We start from the raw sequence: 12,006 nt of genomic DNA, 5'->3' as shown, positions 1-12,006 counted from the left end.
ACCTCTTCCACCACGCCCACGGAGCCGATCCGTTCCTGTGTACAACATTCGGCTGTCCGGGGATGCACTGGTAGATGCACCGGCGTGGTTCTCCTCTACAAGGAGCATCGACTGTAAGTCGAAGAATGAGGGTATTCTCCCTTGTACACACCGCAGTCTGGAACCCTCCGAACTTGGACGCCAGGCCTCCGAGACATACCTGCACCATCTCGTCTTCCTCTACGGTAACATTGATAGAGGCGAGCGAGTCGCAGATTTCCTTTATCCGGCCCGTGTAGTCTGCCACGGACATGTTCTTATGTCGAACATTACTCAACTCCTGTTTGAGTTGCAGCTTTCGGGCAGTGGTGCTTGCGGCGAAAACCTTTTTTCAGGTTCCCCCAAGCATCCTTCGGTGTCTTGGCGTCACGGATGTGGCTGCGCAGCTGATCGCCGACACTGGACGCGAAGCAGTACATCACCCTGCTTGCCGCCTGCTCCCATACCGGGAAGTCCTTGTGTGCCGAATCGGGCGCCGCATCATTCGCTCCTTCGACATAACTCCAGTACCGCCATACAGGAGTCGTCTTGGTACCGGAGCCTCACTAGCTTCCGGAATACCGAAACCCGATTAACAACATTCTTGTTCTGGAACATGATGCCGATCTTCTCCCAGAGTTCATGAGCCTTGCTCTCTTCATTGAAGTTGTTGTACAGGCTCATGTCGATGAAGCACCGGATGTATGCAATCATCTTCTTGTGCATCACCTCCCACACTGTGGCGTCGATCTTATCCGGTCTCTTGTCCCCAAACCGAACCCGCAACCAAAGATCTTTAACCACCAGCATATCCCTCATCTTCGACTTCCACACTGAGTAGTTGGAGCCGGTGAGCTTGAACATGCCGCCGAACGATTCTTCCATTTCCTGTGTTGTTCGCTCTGATACTAGATTGAGAAGAATAGCGCAGAATAATGCTCGGTCACAACCGAGTCTTAGATCACTTCGGTTAAGGATCAAACACAGAAATGGGAATAAAGATGAACACTCGTACACACACACGAACAATAGAGGGTACACAGGATGTTTACGTGGAAAACCCTAATAGGGAAAAACCATAGGAGCCCACAGATGTTGAACTATCACTATATGAGAAAGGTACAGTCTAAGACTCGGAGGCAACGACCTCAAGCTCTGTTTCTTCGTCGAGCGGCGGTTACAATAGAGTATTGCTCTGTATCTCGCACTCTCTATCTCTATCTATTTCTATACAACAATTATATCAACCACACCCTAAAGTGATTGCCCTAAGTCATATTTATACTTATATGAACTTAGGGCTATTTACAAATATAGCCTCAATAGGCTTACTCAAAACATATTTACAAATATGTCTTCTCTTCCGGTTCTCATCGGGTCCATCCGATCCGGTTTCCAGATCTCTTCCGGTTCTCACCGGGCCCTCTTCATTCATAACCGGATCCAATCCGGAGGAACCGATTTCCCAACAATTACCTTACCCTAGTGGTAAGTTGTTAGCACCACACACACACACACACACACACACACTCTCTCTCTCTCTCTCCTGAGTTCCACACACTCTCTTCCTCGTAGTACTAATCCTCATCTCTAGTGCTAATTCCCTCTTTATCTTAGTACTATTCCTGACACTTTTAAGTTAACTTTCTCCCTATACTATCTCTTACTAGAAGAGTATAGAAATACAATTTTTGGTTCACTTGTTAGCTAGTTCCTAATTGGTAATGATTGCAATTAAACCGCATATGAGAAACAAATAATTATGTTAAATATGTTCTTGTTTTAAAATGTTCTCAGATATGTTGGCACATATTATAAACATGAAGAATGTGCTCGCTTACTTTTAAGTTAAGTTTCTCCTTATACTACCTCTTACTAGAAGAGTATAGAAATACAACTTTTGGTTCACTTGTTAGCTAGTTCCTAATTAGTAATGATTGCAATTAAATCTTCATAACTTCATAAACAAATAATTATGTTAAATATGTGCTTTATTTAAAATTTGATGAGATTGGAAATCTCAACTTTGTGTGACCATATATAGTTTTGAAAATTAGCCAATTATATAGTTTTGAATTTACTCTACATATAAGCGTGTAATAGCTATTTTCTCTAATATGTGTTATAACACAATATTCAACAGTTTATGTTTAATACAGGTTTAATATAATGGGAGGTTACAATGTTTTCTTTTGAAACTGAGCTTTAAATGTGTAGCTTCGAAAAAATTACCCATGTGTCACATCATTAATTTGTCAGTTCATCTCCCCCTATCTCACGCATCCTTCCAATAGTTGCAAGACTTGGTTGCATGCAAGTTATAGTTAAGCCTCCATCGATAACAAGATTGTGGCCACTAACAAATGAAGCATCATTTGATGCTAAATAAAGGATAGATTGTGCAACGCCAAGAGGAGATAATGAGTGACCAACAAGAACATTCCTGGAGTCGTTAAGGTCTTGAAACTCATGTTCAGACAAGGAAGTAAATCCATTGACCTCTCGTAGAAATTTTAAGGGGAGGGGTGTTAGTACACTTGATGGTGACACACAATTCACACGAATGCCATATTTTCCTAAGCACGATGCCGATGCTCGCATTAGGCCAAGAAGAGCATGCTTCGAGACAGTGTATACAAGTGGTGCCTTTCCAGCAATAATACTCGCTACACTATTGGTGCATATGATCACACCCTTTGTTCTAGCTTCAATCATGGCCTTGCTAGCATGTTTAATGGCAAGAGTCATGCCATATACATTAACTGACATAACATCATGAAAGTTTATCATATCTACATTCATAATCTCAGATGCGTCTTTGCCTAGAACTCCTACATTACTTATCATAATATCAAGTTTTCCCCATTTAGCTAATGTGAATGCGATAAGAGCCTCTATGTCAGTTTCGATGGTGACATCACAATGCTTATAAGAAACAATATGGGGACCAAGGGTTTGTACGAGATTGGTTCCCAATTCATCATCAATGTCAGCTATTATAACCAATGCACCATTTTCCACAAACAAGTTTGTTGTAGCCGCACCTATGCCACTTGCTCCGCCAGTGATGATGGCAACTTTTCCCTCTAGCCTAAAATAAATGTGCACGTGAACATGAGTACGCGGATGAAAACATAACACATATGTAGACAATTGAAATACTTTGAAAACAAATTTCCCAACTAATTAATATTTGTTTAGAATGGCCAAGGAGAGACAATTAAAAAAGACTTAACCCCCTAAAGCACAAATTGTTCATAATAATGAGTGAAATTATATTACTAGATTTATATATATTCATTGATAAGGGGAGGAACCATAAACACCAATCACTTCACCATACCACATATATTTTGCTTTCCCAACTCCATCTACATCTCTTTTATCTTAGTTGTTTCTCATGCTTACTATCTTCATGCATCTTGAGTCCCTATACTAGGCCTCTCTCTTCATAGCCTTGAAGTGAGCTTCCAAAACTCTTTTTTTATATAAAAAAGATACTAAATAGTATTAAGAAATCACCCTGCTATACAAGAAATGACTTACATATATGATAGCTACCTTCCACTTTTCTAAGTTCTTGCAACTAGCTTAAATAAATATTTTGTTGTAACCATTCTACCCGTTTTACATCTCTAGTAAACATATTACATGTTTCTTTTTAGCCTCCCAATGCATAAACATCAATTGGATGACAATACTTCAACATCACATCTCTACAAGAATATGAATTCAATTTAAGTGTCCCATATAGAGAATGTGATCTTTGCTTGACCTCCAAGGACAACTATAAAATCTCTCTCTCTCTCTAGTTTCTCTTTGCATTTCTCACTTCATCTCCCATCGTATCATGCAGACATTTATTTACATTACTCATGGTAGGGAGAGGATTGCATTCCAAGTTCAATAATCCAATCTTTTAAACTATCGTAAATTATTTTTGTCAAAACTAACGAAACATGAATCTCTTTGTGGTTTTGTTAAACATCCACATGCATGTTCCAAATATCATATTGAAAATGGAAAGAGCTAAAATAACAACACAAAAAATCCTTACTTGTGAGAAGAGGCCATGTTCGATGAAAAATGGGATAACAAATATCTCATGTCATGTCATTTATATAGCATGTCCATTGTCATTTACACCTTGGGTTCACACTACCTACCGTTGTCGGCGCCATCATTTCTTGACTACAAAAAGGTTGATCAAATAGCAGCTATGGAGGAACTTGCATAAAGTGAACCTTAACAAAGCTTAAAATCCTATAAAACATCCACCAATCTAGGACTATTGAACTCACTTTATCAATCGAAGGCGTGAGAATAATGTAATATGTTGGTTAGTGTACTTGAAAGTTCGTCTATACCTTTTTCTTTTAAGAACAAATAACTTGAGTTTAACCAATTGGTAGTACTTGTTTAGAAAATTTCTCACCACATGTGCCTCAAACTAAAATATACCGACCTATTTTTAACATTATAAATAAACAATTTTAGTAAATCACGTGCACTATATCACAATCCAAGGCCATTAAATTCATATTTTGGCTTGGATTGCTAACATTTAACATATCATAAATTCTGACTTCTTTTTCCAATTCATTTAATGATTCAAATTTAGAAGCATTGTCCATTTTTTGGTACACCATCATTTGCATCAATTTTGTACTTATCTTTGCACCATCATCTTTGTCATTGGTTGGGCCACTCTTTGGTTATCTCGCTTTTATATACATTTGTCTATCATGCTTTTATTTATTCTAATAGTGATTCCCTTTAGAAAAGTTAACATTTCTTGGTACCTGTATGTATCGACAATATAGTGCGCAATGATAGTGTTTGTTTGGATGCACTTATTATTTCATACAAGACAAGACAAGACGAGTACTTCCTTTTGTAAAGCCTATGACCTCACTAATGAAGTGTTTGTTTAATGCTAACCATGTCTATTCTTTTGCCTCTTCTTTTTGTTGCCAAAAAATTTAATTTGCTTTTTCAGTCCATGAGCACTTCTTTTTTACTCTAAGTGTAGTTTTTGTAACAGGATTAGAAAGAGAAAGGGATTCAATAAATTTTGCAGCATAGTAATTTCTGCGATACACCAGAAGAAGGATCCAAGCATAAAAGTTCATCAATGCATTATAGTGGGTTGTTAATGGTTTGGTGCATATATGCTCTATTCACTTGGACTTGGTGAGTTTCAAATGTAGGATGTAAAAATGAATTGATCTCTTTGCATCTAATGGTTCACTTGTATATGGGAGGGTGCTCTAGTTGAACAAAGATATCATAGCTTGTCCTCGTCACAATGCTTCATACCAATATGATACATTGCATATATTATGGGAACACATGTATCTAGTTGTTATCTACGGTGGAGCTAGCAATCGATTTGTCTCGGTACTTATCACATTTTTGTTGTACTCCCAATCATCCTCTAGTTTGCAAACAAGTAAGCTGGTTTCAAATTTTTTCATAATTTATAGGTCAGTCATGAGGGTGTGCATGTGGATTTGGTAGGTCTTGGTACCTTTACACATAGATCATATCATTACCAAAATCCATGACCAATAATTATCGCAACTATACTTGTGCCATTCACATTTACCAAGAGATTGAAATTAATATAATCACTTTTGAAGTGGGCTTGAAGGCGTCAACCTTTTCGTGATCCTTATTGCATTGATTGACTACTTTGGTGCAAGTTTATGTGTTTATGATATTGTCTTTGTGATGGCACAACTTTTGCCTTTGGCCCTTCCTCTTAATGTTTATCCTTAATAGCTCATAAATGGCGAGTTTCAATATATTGGATAATAAATAGTCGAAGACACAATATTCTAATTCAAGGTCTCTTGCCATTTCCCATCCTTCACGAATGGGGACTTGGATTATAAAGCCAAGTATTTGTTGCAACAATGCAACATTTACTTCCTCATCTTAATGTCTTGGAAGTGGCCGGATTAGTTGTTCAGAAACACGAATCTTTACGTTTTCAAATGGAAGGAAGACCCATTCTTTTAGTTAGTCAAATTTGATGATGAGTTCATTAGTGTTTCATTTGTTCCACCTCCTTTTGGATTAAGTCAATATATTTATGTATACATTTGTTAGCTGGCCGGCAAGGGAAGTCCAGAATGGGAAACGAGGGGATAATTAATAACTGGGAGCTGATTATATATAGAATTATTATGATTTAAGAAGCGAACGGACGGACATGGAATCGGTATGCCGATCCAGAACCGGACCGGTTTGTAGCCGGTTGCCGGTTGCCACCGGTTTGTACCTAAAACTGGAGACCTATAAAGAGGGATGGTTAGATTGTAATCACTAGCAGATAATTAATAGAGTGTTGTTGTTCTGTATCCTAATCATCGTTAATTACCGTTCTGTGCTAAGTATAATTTATCCTACGCGTGTATTGTGACTAATGATATTGCCGCTAGTAACTCCTCAGGGTTCTATTAATAGTCGGTCTAACTCTATCTCACTGCAACACCCCTTTGGTGAAGTGTCTCAAAGGGACACCCTGTGTTAGGCCATTGTCCGGCCCTAGCGATAACATAGTTTTTGGCGACCACGATTCCTGCACAAACGCAACGAACAATGGCGGGCATGGATGACTAGACCAACAAACGACCCGGTTATGGAGCGAGCAAGAAGACTTGCCGAACGATTGCGAAAGTGGGAGGCTTTCCAACAGGCGGCAGAAGAGATCCGTGCGGATCGGTCATTTTCCAAAGTAATCCGACGAGTGGCCGCAGAGTCACTCCGCGGGCATCAGAATCCCCAACTGGACGAAGCTCAACACTCCCCCTTAAGCTCAAATTGAGGTTCCATTTGCTTTTCCGGATCTTTGCTCCGGCCTCTCCTGGCTTCATGCCTCGCTCGCACTCCTCGACCCATTCGATTCCACGCGCTTTGACCCTTCCGGTCAGTTTGTCTGCTCATGCAGCCCTCCTCAGCTCCCTTGCTGTCGCGGTGTTGGCACCTCTTTCGCTACCATTTCCTTCGCTTGGCCCTCAGTAGATTTGTAATGTTTGAATCGAACATTTCGATTAAATCGGTCATTTCCAATTCAATTCCTCTTTTGCCCGAATTGGCTGTCTCCAATTCGTCTTCTGTCTTCAGGCCCTTGAAAACATCCGACCACATCTTGGTCTTGGTTTACGCCCTTCTTTGCTGTATTTCCCTTTTGTTTGGCTGTCTTTGGCTCTTCCTTTCGATTACGGCCCCTGTTTTCTTCTTCGGCTTCTTCAATTGACCCGAAATCGAACTGTTCATCCGATTCGGCATTGCGGTCACTACCACTCCTTTCACGCTCTTGTTCCTGTCTCCCCCTCAAGTTCGGCGTGTCGAGGTGATGCAGACTGAGCTCACTCGAGAAATGCTGTGACTTGTCGAGACCAAGGGACTTGGTGAAGATGTCGGTAGTTTGCCGACTTGTCGGAACATATGCTAGTTCGATCTCACCAAAAAGGACACGCTCGTGGACAAAGTTATAGTGCACCTCAATGTGCTTGGTCTGGGCGCAGAACACAAAGTTCTTCGCAAGGTGGATGCTGCTAAGGTTGTCACAGTAGATTGTTGTTGGATCGGACACCTCTACGTGCAGATCCCATAATAGACGTTTCAGCCAAATGACTTCGCATGTAGGGATAGTCGCCCCTCGATATTCGACCTTTGTGCTCGACAGTGCTACTGTCGGCTGTTTCTTACTGCTCCACGCGATCGCCGCACTTCCCAATGAGAATGCGTATCTGGATGTGGATCTATGATCGTGGGCATTTCTGGCTCAATTGTCATCCGTGTAGCCGACTAACTGCTCGGGTACGTCTGCACGATACAACAACGCCATGTCTTTTGTGCCACTGACATATCGAATATCCTTTGCGTGCACTGAAGGTGTTTGGTTGTGGGCTGCGACATAAATTGACTGACCATTCCGACCAAATAGTTGAAGTCCGGACGAGTGATCGTCAAGTAAATGAGGTTTCCGATAATCTGTCGAAACCATGTCGGGTCGCACACCTTTCCCGAATCTCGGTGAAGCTTTACGTTTCTATCTAGAGGGGTCAAGATGGGCTTGCAATCTGCCATCCCGAACTTGAAGAGAATATTTAGCGTGTAATGACGCTGGCTAATCAATATGCCTTCGGGGGAATGGATCACTTCGATCTCGAGGAAGTAATGAAGGTCGCCAAGATCCTTCATTTCGAACGACGCTGCAAGCTGAGGCTTTACTCAGCCAATTTCTTCAAGGTCGGCACCAACGATGACTAAATCATCAACATAAAGTAAAAGACAAATCAGTCCATGTCGACCTTGCCAAACAAATAACGAAGAGTCTGATTTGGATGATGTAAACCCCATTCTACGCAACCATTGCGTAATCTTCGCGTTCCAAGCTCGCGGGGCTTGCTTAAGGCCATATAACGCCTTCTTCAATCGGCAGACTACTGAAGTGTTCTGTTAGAATAGAAATCTGGGGGGTTGTACCATGTACACCCGTTCCTGAAGATCGCCTTGCAGGAACACATTCTTTACGTCCATCTGATGTAGATGCCACCCCTTCCCCCCAGCTACGGCTAGCAAAACTCGCATGGTAGTCATCTTCGCGACTGGAGCGAAGGTCTCGTCATAATCTACGTCGTGCTTCTATGCATAGCCTTTTGCAACCAAACGGGCTTATATCGGTTGACAGAGCCGTCGGTGTTGTATTTCACCTTATACACCCATCTACATCCGATCGACTTTACACATTTCGGTACGTCAACTAGATCCCAAGTGTCATTGTTCGTTAGGGCGCACATCTCTTCCTCCATCCCGACATGCCAATTGGCGTCTTTTGTCGCTTCTGCGTAGCTCTGCTACTTACGCACTTTCGCCACGCGCGTCATGTACGCATAAAGATGCGTCATGTACTCATTATACACCTACCTCTTTACGGGGTTCTTCAGGCGGGTAGATCGGTGTAATTTGTGATTACCCGATTTCACGACCTTTTCGGTCGATTTCGACCCCTTCCATGGGGGTTCCTTCTCGATTGGCCTGAAGTCAGATTCGCTCCGATCTGACTCGGCAATGCTGAAATTGTATTCCGACATTTTCTTCTTCCCTTTTTCTTTACGTGTAAACTGTCTCCTTGGTTCTTTACGCGGGGACAACATGACCGAGTCTCCACTAGTTGCCGACTCTTCATTTGGTTGGTGTTGAGCGGCAAGCTCAACCGGAGCCGGATCGGGCGAAACGGATCGGTATGACGGTGAGCAACCGAACCGGCAAGTAGTGGAGGCCGGGTGCAATCCGTAACCGGAAGTCCAATCGGAAGCCTAGTATAGCATAGACTACTAGGTAGCTATAGTCTCATAGTAAGTGTTAGATGCTCGTGTGAGCATTGAAGTACATGGTACTTCTGTCAGTCCCAAGAGGACTTATATAAATAGTGCTACTTAGCACAGTGTGTATATAGAGTCTTCATATAATTTTGAAATTGTGCTCTCTCTCTCTCTCTCTCTCTCTCTCTGTTGTTCTCTGTTTTACGCTTCCGCAAACACTTACGTTTACATGGTATCCGAGCGCGAGGGTTGAGAACCTCTGCTGCAGACATTTACTCTTGAGAAGAAAACCCTAACAGGTCAAAAACAAACACAGTAGAAGACATGGATAGAGGCATGGCTACGTCGCTCCCGGTGGAGAAACTCGACAGGAGCAACTACGCATCCTGTGTTGGGATATCGGTCCCTCCGGATGGGATGTCCGGAGATGAATGACGGCAAGCCCGGTTGCGGTTACGGAACCGGAGGATGAAGAGTACCCGGCATGAAGCCGGATGAAGAGTACCCGGCTACGGAGCCGGATGATGTAGACCCCGGCTACGGAGCCGGATGACGAAGACCCGGCTACGGAGCCGGATGATGAAGACCCGGCTACAGAGCCGGATGATGTATGTACCCGGAGAGAGATCCGGATGCGGGGACATATTTGTGAATATGTTTGCCAAGGGCCCTTGAGGCTATATTTGTAAATAGCCCGAAAGTCATATGTGTATAAATATGACTTAGGGCAAACAGTTTTATGTTGTTGCTCATTTTTTTATGTTCTAGCTGAGAGAGCGAAGTGAGAGCAGCCGCGAGAGAGAGAGTAAGAAAGGAAGAGGTCGACGCCTCTGTGTATTGCCGCCGCTTGTGGCGAAGACAGTGAGCTCAAGGTTGTTGCCTTGTAGCTTCACCATTGTACATCTCTGTGTATAGTGTGAGTTGGAGTTTGAGGACTCACGTGGTTTTTTCCATTTAGGGTTTTCCACGAAAAACATACTGTGTACTCTTCTCTCTATTGTACTTCGTGCATTTTGTATTTCCTGTTTTCTGAAAGTTGATCCTATTCCTCGGTTGTGGCCGAGCACTGGTTTTTCAACAAATTGGTATCAGAGCGACGGTAACACAGAAAATGGAAGGCGGCGGTAGTGGGCCTCCGGGCATGATGGTGTTGAACTCACAGAACTACGCCGACTGGAAGATAAAGATGGAAGACCTTCTCATCGTCCGAGACCTGTACGAACCGATCGACAATGCCGAGATACCCAAGGGGGTAATAGAGTCGGAGTGGAAGCTCCTGAACCGGAAAGCCGTAGCGACGATCCGGCAATATGTCGATGTAAGTGTCCTGCAACATGTGGCGAACGATACGAACGCCTACGAGATGTGGCGGAAGCTGTCCGGACTGTATGAGAGGAAGAATGCTCTGACCCGGACCTCCCTGATGAGGAAGATAGTGAATCTTAAGTACCGGGACGGCGAGAGCATGGTCGAACACGTAAGCACGTTCATGGGATTCGTGAACCAGCTTGCGGCGATTAAGTTCCCGTTGGAGGATGCAATGCAAGCCATCATCCTGATGTGTACATTGCCGGAAAGCTGGGAGAACTTGGTGGTGACTCTCAGCACCTCGTGCACCGAAGATAACTTGTCCTTACAAACGGTAAAGACAAGTATTTTGAATGAAGAAGCGCGTCGGAGAGACAAAGAACCGGCCTCCGACTCGAAGGCGCTGCTTACCGAATCGGAACGGGGAAGACAATGGAACCGGAGTCCGCAAAGACGGGAGAAGTCGGGGACCCGGTCGCAGTCAAGAGGAAGGCCTACATGCTTCCACTGTGGGAAGCCGGGGCACTTCCGGAAGAATTGTCGGCATTACCGAAAGGACAACGGAGCCGACGACACCGATTCGAAGAAGTCACCGGAGAGAAACGGTGCATACCGGGGAGCCACGGACCGGAGAGGTCCGGATCGGCGAGGGCAGGACCGGAAAGGAACGACAGCACTCGCGGCAAGTGAGGAAGAGATAATGCTCATTACCGAAGAGACAGAGCTGAACCTTGCCGGTGAAGAGATGACCTGGGTGGTCGATTCCGGAGCGTCGTTCCACCTGACCCCGGAGAAGAAATACTTCTCATCCTACACAGCCGGTGAGCACGGCTGTGTCCGGATGGGAAATGAAGGAACATGCCGGATTGCCGGCATAGGAGACGTGTGGCTGATGACATCAACCGGATGCAAGATGCTGCTGAAGGATGTGCGACACGTTCCGGAGGTCCGATTGAACCTGATCTCGGCCGGGAGGCTAGATGATGAAGGTTACACGGGTAGCATCCGGAACGGTGTCATGAAGTTCAGCAAGGGGAGCCTGATAGTGGCTCGGGCCCGGAAGGTCAACACACTGTACCTGATGAATTCCCGGCTATGTCCGGAGGAGTTGAATGTGGCAGCCGACACTGCCGGTGAGCTGTGGCACAAGAGGCTGTGCCACATGAGTGAGAAGGGGATGAAGAGGCTTGCAGAAGACAACCTTATTCCAGTGAAGCATGTGCACCTGGAGAAGTGCACCGACTGCCTGGCCGGTAAGCAAAACCGGGCCTCCTTCCACTCAAGGCCACCGACGAGACGTATTGCACCATTGGAGCTGGTGCATACTGACGTGTGTCAAGTA

At 44.0% G+C, this 12,006-nt stretch overlaps 1 protein-coding gene across 1 annotated transcript; it reads right to left on the bottom strand.

Moving 5' to 3' along the window:
- Positions 1-2,161: 2,161 nt before the first annotated feature.
- Positions 2,162-4,156, bottom strand: LOC147853698 (short-chain dehydrogenase reductase 3b-like). Its single transcript, XM_087332295.1, has 2 exons — positions 4,076-4,156; positions 2,162-3,109 (listed from the first exon to the last, which is right to left on the bottom strand). Exons 1-2 carry the CDS (start codon positions 4,123-4,125, stop codon positions 2,266-2,268), a joined length of 894 nt encoding a protein of 297 aa, XP_087188421.1. The 5' UTR covers positions 4,126-4,156; the 3' UTR covers positions 2,162-2,265.
- Between the last annotated feature and the right edge of the window lie 7,850 nt (positions 4,157-12,006).

The sequence above is a fragment of the Azolla caroliniana genome, unplaced genomic scaffold, assembly GCF_043228905.1.
Source record: "Azolla caroliniana isolate FFs.n. ecotype wild unplaced genomic scaffold, voAzoCaro1.0.p SCAF_16, whole genome shotgun sequence".
NCBI classification, from domain to species: Eukaryota; Viridiplantae; Streptophyta; class Polypodiopsida; order Salviniales; family Salviniaceae; genus Azolla; species Azolla caroliniana.
The sequence above is the reverse complement of the archived record's forward strand: the minus strand, read 5'-3'. Positions and strand labels throughout refer to the sequence as shown.